Source organism: Manihot esculenta, chromosome 7 (assembly GCF_001659605.2).
Source record: "Manihot esculenta cultivar AM560-2 chromosome 7, M.esculenta_v8, whole genome shotgun sequence".
Taxonomy (NCBI): Eukaryota; Viridiplantae; Streptophyta; class Magnoliopsida; order Malpighiales; family Euphorbiaceae; genus Manihot; species Manihot esculenta.
Genome location: NC_035167.2, coordinates 2,643,917 through 2,652,020, shown reverse-complemented (window position 1 = coordinate 2,652,020; position 8,104 = coordinate 2,643,917). Strand labels below are relative to the sequence as shown.

At 36.2% G+C, this 8,104-nt stretch overlaps 1 protein-coding gene across 1 annotated transcript; it reads left to right on the top strand.

The window, feature by feature from the left end:
* The first annotated feature begins 3,087 nt into the window (after nt 1-3,087).
* LOC110622634 lies at nt 3,088-6,508 on the top strand. Its single transcript, XM_021767222.1, has 6 exons — nt 3,088-3,598; nt 4,089-4,929; nt 5,001-5,088; nt 5,168-5,566; nt 5,652-6,177; nt 6,285-6,508. The coding sequence occupies exons 1-6, from the start codon at nt 3,088-3,090 to the stop codon at nt 6,506-6,508; spliced, it is 2,589 nt and encodes an 862-aa protein (XP_021622914.1).
* Nucleotides 6,509-8,104: the final 1,596 nt, after the last annotated feature.

The window sequence follows — 8,104 nt, the reverse complement described above, 5'->3', positions numbered from 1 at the left end:
TTTTTTATTTTAAATGCATATTTCGTTGTGTTAATATATTTAATATTAATATTTTTATTTTAAATTTTTTTGTAAATATGTAATTGAATAATAACTTAAACTATCTTTATAATGAAAAGCACAAAATATAATATGTAAGTAATTGATTTTAAATAATAAAGTTTAAAGTAAAGAAAATATTTAATTTAATTGTAAATAATTATAAATGCATTGAAAATTTAAAGTATATTAAAAATTATAATTTTTAAAAAATAATTAATTTTGATAATTGATGGGAAAAAAATCTGAATGTTCTATTATTTTATAATGCATATTACTATATAATTAATTTTTAGACTCATTTTAAAATTTATATTTGAAGTATTGTAATCATAAAAAATGAAATACTTATACATAAAAAATAAACATAATTTAAAGTTTGAAATAAAAAAAAATATTTCATTGCATTGTAAATATAATGAAAATTTAAATTATATTAAAATTGTACCTTTTACATATATCAAATATTTAATTTTTAATAAAAGAATGACATAATAGTAAATTATAAGACACAACATTATATAATTAATGAGAAAAAATAATTAACTTTGATAATTAATGAGAAAAAAATTATGAATATTTTAAAAAATATAACACCTATAAATAAGAAATAAATATAATTTTAAAATATATAAATTTTTGAAATAAATATAATTTAAAAATATATAAACTTTTAAAAAAAAAAAAAAAAGAAAAACTGTCGGCAGCAGCCCACGCCTGGCGCCACTTTAAGTGGCGCCATTTACTGTTCGGAAACTGTTCATGGCAGAGAGTTCTCTGCCATGAAGAGAGGTCTCTTCATAGCAGGGAATCCCTGCCATGAAGAAGCCCACGCCTGGCGCCAGTCATAGAGGCGCCAGGTACTGTTCATGGCAGAGCATCTCTGCCATGAAGAGAAGTCTCTTCATGGCAGGGAATCCCTGCCATGAAGAAGCCCCCTCCTGGCGCCAGTCAAAGTGGCGCCAGGTACTGTTCATGGCAGAGATTCTCTGCCATGAAGAGAAGTCCCTTCATGGCAGGGAATCCCTGCCATGAAGAAGCCCCCTCCTGGCGCCAGTCATAGAGGCGCCAGGTACTGTTCATGGCAGAGCATCTCTGCCATGAAGAGAAGTCTCTTCATGGCAGGGAATCCCTGCCATGAAGAAGCCCCCTCCTGGCGCCAGTCAAAGTGGCGCCAGGTACTGTTCATGGCAGAGATTCTCTGCCATGAAGAGAAGTCCCTTCATGGCAGAGGCAGAGAATCTCTGCCATGAAGGGAATAGGGTCGTGGCGCTTCGGGAAGGCAAGAAGACCACTCCTGGCGCCACTTTAAGTGGCGCCAGAATGCTGTCCCGAGGCGTGCACGCCTCGGGACAGCAAGAACACCAACCTGGCGCCACTTAAAGTGGCGCCAGGATGCTACCCGACAAAGCTGGCGCCACTTAAAGTGGCGCCAGCTTTCCATATTAACCCACCCGACGCCCTATTTTGCTCTCCCCCACCCGACGCCCTATTTTACTCTCTCCTCTCATCACGTTTACTCTCCTCATATTAACTCTCTTTTACTGAAATTCAGTCGACTCAAATTCAATAGCAATTTCTGAAAGGTTAGATACATTACTCTTATTTATTTATTTAATTTGTATTTTATATAGTGTATTATAATTATTAATATGCACCTTTTTTTAATTAATTTATATTAATTTTTTTAATTAATACATATGAATCATTGAATAGAAAAAATTATAATTATCTTGAAATTTTAATTTTTTCGTATGATGGGTTGCTGCAATAATTTTAGGTAATTTTTTTATACTATAAAGTAATATTATATATCTTTAAGAGGGAAAGAAAACTATGAAAGAAAAAATCTGTCTTAACTTTTAAATAGATAAATATTAAAATATAAAATGAACTTTACATTGTACTTATATAATCTTTTACTTACATATGCAAAATGAAATTTATTTTTCATAGAATAACTGTTTCACATAAATATATTATATTAACAATTACTAATAAATAAATATAATGATATATATATTATTTATAATGCCAGTAAAATTATAAGAATTATAAATAAAATTTGAAATATGATTTGAAATTTTAGAAATTAATATAATATTTAAACAAAACGAATTTTTTATAAATAGATAGTAAATTTATATAAACTTTATACATTTAGACAATAGTTTAAATTTTTATAAGAATTTATAAGTAATAAATTTATAAAAAAATATAATTATTTTCCCGTTGAAAATGGAGGAGAAAGTGGGATTTATCCTAACGATTTCAGCTCTTGATATTGCAGTTTGGGGTACAATTTTCATTGTAAGGCTATAATATCGAATTATTAAAAACAAACAGGTATGAGTAATTATATTGCACTTTAATATATTGCACTTTTTTTTAATGTTAATTAAATACTTACTTAATCTATGTTTTGTTTGAAATGCCTATGATAGATTTGACGAAAATGAGTTTTCCGACATATGGAATTGTACACTGGGATAGTAATGTTATTAGAACCGAATTAGGTTACGACTATGTTGGTGGCCAGCACAAATTTTTTCGTATGAAACGAAGGTTGAATTATGAGGATCTTTTTATGAAAATAGTTCGTTCTACAAATTTATTAGAACACAACGAATTCATATGCAAGATTGAATATAGGAAACCAATTATTAGTGGTAACGATTACAAATTTGAACTAGTTAAACTGCTGAATGATGCCGATGTAGAGATGATGTTCGATTACGTCAGTACACTAGGGTCTGAGAGCATAGTTTTTTACGTCGATGTCGTTAGAGATATTCATAGAAATCAGAACGATGATTGTGAACAAAAATTTGTAGAACGAATTTATGATTTTGACATGCCTATTTTATGATTTTGACATGCCTATTCTATATGTGGTCAGTCGGGACATAATCAAAGGACATGTACTGTGAACAAAAATTTATGATTTTGACATGCCTATTTTATGATAAAATTTGTAATTTGTTGTGATTCATTGATTGTTTCTGATATTTATCCATTTGACATTTTACGCATGTTACATCAAGAAAAATGTCATCCTCCAAAGATTTTCGTGTGGCATCAGCATGCCAATCAAGCAGAGGAAAGAGAAAATATAGTAGTCATAACACTCTAATAGACAAATATATTGACCCAAACAATTGTTCATGGTATGGTCACAAGCGATGTTTTTCAAATCAACCAATCAATGCTTGTTTGGAACAAGGTTTTGCTAACCATATATTTGTCGGGTATCATTCCAAAAAAATTTTTGATTTTGGAAATGCGACAATTGCTCCTCGACAAGATTGGCAACGTTTGTGGGAGATTCGATGCGAATTGGAAGCTTATTGTGGCTACCATGAGTTGCCTATTCCAAAAGCTACATCGGCAGACATGAACCGCAATACATGTGAAGAAGTTAATAAGCTGAAGGATCAACTACTTAAAGAAATTAGGCTTATGGAGATGAGGCTAGATAGATATCATGCAGAACAAAGTGAATTCCCAAGTGTATACGACGATAGTCAGTTATCATGTTCCAGCAATTTCAACGTACACAGTAATTACCTGTCTGATTATAGTGACAATGATTGCAGCGATTTCATAAAATATTTGCCACATTGTTTACCTAAATGCTGTTGAAATGTCTACATGCATTTATCGTGTTATGTAATATGTTAACATATTGACAATGGTATGTCATTTTTTTTCTGAGCAACAAGAAGAAGATGGTTATTAGATGATCAAATTGTGTATATGTTAATAGCTCACTTCCATGCATTGTCTTTGTAATCTTAACCAATGTCTTTACCATCGAGTTTAGGGTTTACGGTATATATTCTTGGGTTTAGGGTTAAGGGTTAAGGGTTGAGGTAATCAGGTTGGGTTTTAGGGTTTAGGAGGTCAAGTTTAGGAGTTCATCACTTGTACTTAAACAAAGAATAACCTTGTAAATTCATATCATTCTTTTATTTTTGTTTTGTTATCATCATGTCTAGCAATACAAATTATTGACATAAGGAATTGACAGTTGTAATAACCCTTTGCAGGAATGGACAACTCAAATGATAGTAGATTATTTATTAACCCAGGACCACGTGATCCTTCATTGTTATATCTCCAAGCATCTCATAGGTCCCAAGTCGTGTGGGATCATCCACAAGAGGCCGGTGTAATCACATGCCGACGATCATCTACTGTATTACACGGTCATGATATTGATGACAGGCTTATCCCTTATCTCCGTGCTAGTGGATTTTATGGAGCTGTTCGATTAGGGTTCTTCCATTTAGATCACCACCTCATAACAGCTTTGGTTGAGAGATGGAGACCAGAAACACATACTTTCATGTTACCCCATGGGGAGTGTACAGTTACACTTCAAGATATGGGTCTGATATCTGGATTACCTATTGATGGCAATGCTGTTACTGGGACTACAGGACAGCCTTGGCAATTACAATGTCAAGATTTGCTTGGGTTGGTCCCGGATCGTGAAGTTATGAAGGGAAATACTGTTGCACTCACCTGGTTGAGAGATAACTTTGACCAAATTCCAGAGTACGCTGATGATGTCACTATCCAGAGGCATGCTCGAGCTTTCCTATTACGCCTAATTGGTGGATCGCTATTCGTTGATCGGTCTGCTCATAGGGTCAATGTAATGTTTTTGCCACTACTCGCTGATTTCAACACTTGTGGTCAATATAGTTGGGGTGCAGCCTGCCTTGCTTGGCTTTATAAAGAGCTTTGCAGAGCAACATCATCACAAGTGCAGCAAGTTGGCGGGCCACTTCATATTTTACAGATTTGGGCATGGGACAGAATCAAGACAATAGCCCCTACCATCTCCCAGATACATCCCCTTCCAGATACACCGATTGGCAGTCGGTATGTGCTGTAAATTTTGTACAACTACACCGAAGTATCTTGTAACTAATTCCAAACTATAAATTGTGTAGGTGGAGTAATGCAAGAAGTATTACCGAAGTTACAACGCATGTGTTGGTGCAACTTCGGTACCAACTTGACCGCATGGAAGCCGAAGAGGTCATCATTGTATACCTTTAAATTACATGTCAATTCAAATTATATCATTTTTACCTTTGACATTATCTTATCTACACAGTTTATATGGGAGCCATACTCTGATGATGTGGTGGACGCTATGCCAGATTACTGTCTACAGGGTAGACAAATATGGAGATCGGTTGTTCCACTGATTTGTTTTCATATTGTTGAGTGGCATCAACCTGACAGGGTGCTGAGACAATTTGGATTTTCTCAACCCATTCCACAACCACCACGTCAAACAGATGATATGCATTCAATAAAATTAACTTCTTCAGCTACCAACTGGATGACCGAGAACCAACATTGGATTACGCTCTGGGAATCAAGGCACCGACGGATTGTGGCCAGCAATACTATGACACAGCCATTACATTACCATTCACAGTATATGGAATGGTACAGAATGATTGCACGTCGGTGGGTGTCTCAAAAGGGTGCATCAATCGGCGCTGTGGTAAGAGGCGCAAAGATTTTTTTATTAATTATAAAAATTTTTACATAACTTTTGGGATAGATATCTTAATAAATAAATTTTGCAGGAGGATGGTCTGGAGAACTGCCGCTTATGGGCGAGTCAAGTTCGTCACCCAACAGTAGATAAAATTGGAAATGCAGTTAATTCAATATTTCATGCACTTCGTTTGTTCGATCGCATTTCCCAAGTACCACCTCCACAGCCGGCGCCACCTTCCCAACCACTTCCGGATGACGTACATGACGCACCCTCCTCCTCCAGGAATGCTCCACGACAACGTCGCCACACTACCAGGCCATCAAGGGAGATGGAAATTCCACAGCCTACGCCAAATCAAGGTGTAATGCAGATACCATCACCAGTTGCATTCCATCCATACGGCTCATATACAGAATTGGGTCAATCTTCACAAATGCCAACTTATGGAGACGATTTTCATAGTCAGTATACAGGATGGCCACCAGGGCCTTCTTCTATGCCTTTTCAGTCGTTTACTCCAACTCCTTCCAATTACGATCAGACTGGAGGGGAAGGCATGGCTAGCACGTCGTTCGACTTCTTCTCTCCTGGCAACCACATACTCCATCAGAGTCTGTTTTTCCAGCATTCCCTCGACAATCATTGGATGATCCCTCAAGCAGACTTAGCTTGTTTTCCTCGGAATTTCCTGAATTATTTTCGGCAACCCCTTATTCAGGAGATTTTGTTTTTGCAACTCAGGATCCAGTTGTTGGGGAGAGTTCAAGACATCGATCTCAACCTCCTGATTTAAATATATCTATGGCTGACGATGATGTTGGAAATTCTCAAGAAACTCAACAGGAGCCATCATTTGACGGGCGTCGGTATAACACAAGACGTCCTCATGAGAGGAGACCAAGACATTGTGGCACGGGCGGTCATTTGCATAGTCATCATTAGCATTACATATCATTCAAAATGTTAATGTACATTTTTGTATAATTAAATTTAATTATTATTATTGTTTTTTTTCTAAAATTATAATTATATATAAATATATTATTATATATTAATTTTTTTGCTCAGGCCACGTCTGGCGTTAGGCCATGCATGGGACATGCATGGTGCCTCTTTGAGAGGCGCCAGGCATGCATGGGACATGCATGGCGCCTCTTTGAGAGGCGCCAGGCATGCATGGGACATGCATGGCGCCTCTTTGAGAGGCGCCAGGCATGCATGGGACATGCATGCCGCCTCTCAAAGAGGCGCCAGAGTGGCGGCCCTGGCGCCTCTCAAAGAAGCGCCACGGCCGTCAGGACATTCTGGCGCCTCTCAAAGAGGCGCCAGGGTCTGGCGCTTCTTTGAGAAGCGCCAGACTCTCTTTTCGCCCGCCACGTGGCGGGCGAACCCCAAATCGGCAAATTAAAATTTGCCAACCCCAAATCCGTAAAATTTAATTCCCCCGCCCCTAAATTTGCAAAAAGCCCCTTTTTGGGTCCCAAATGACGGTTCTCCTTGTTGCAGTGTTAATTTATCAGTATAAGACACAGTAGGGAACTGTGCTTTTTTAAATATCCAATTTTTTACTACAATCTCAGTGGTGGAATTTCTGAATGATCCCCACCATTTTACCTTGTCTTTTTCACTATAATTGGAATGTTTAACTCTGTTGTATACTGAAAATCAAAATACCATTGATATACCCGTTGAATAAAAAATTGGGTACAGAAATACATTAAAGGAGGTATATATTTTTCACTCGGGTGTGGTTTGTAATGGGTTTTAAAATACTGATATACTTGGAGTACTTCTGGGGATAGGACCTTATCAGTAATACCCCTACATTGCCACCATTTTAAAAACCAATTAGGAAATTTAGTAGTGGTTTTAATACTTTGTTGGTCAAAATATATCAACCACGAATGAGTAGTGGTTGGGTTTTGAATACAAAAAACATTTGTCCATGGATCTTTATAATCAAAATAGTTATACACGGTAGAATACTTTTTTAAGGTTTTAAACTGTGTTGCTGTATATATATTCGAAATCGGCCAATCTTTGGGACGGACGACCCGTTTTATTTGAAGTGAAGAATATGCTATGACTCCTTTATGATGTTTATCAAAATTGTGTTTTATCCGGGCTGAGCCAGTTTCTTCAAAAATACTCTGATAATACTCCTGAGGTTTTAAAATATCTTTTGGTCGGAAAAACTAATTCTCAGGATAATTTTTTCTAACTACTTCCCAAGGATTTATGTCATTAAAACCATGTTCTATCTCTATTTCAAATTCTGAAATATTCTTTAAAAACCATTTATAAACACCAGAGTTATAACCTTGAGAAGATTGAATTTTTGGCAAACCCACAGCCTTCAACGGATTTGATAAGTCTTTACTGTCTACCGTTTGAGACAGACTAGCCGTACCATGAGCAGGTACAATCGCTTTAGATTTAGGAGCCATAGTTGATTCTCCTTAAGAAGAGGCTATATTTTGCAGGGCTTTAATCACTTCCGATGATTGATTTAGTTCTTCGATCCATCTTTTTAAATCT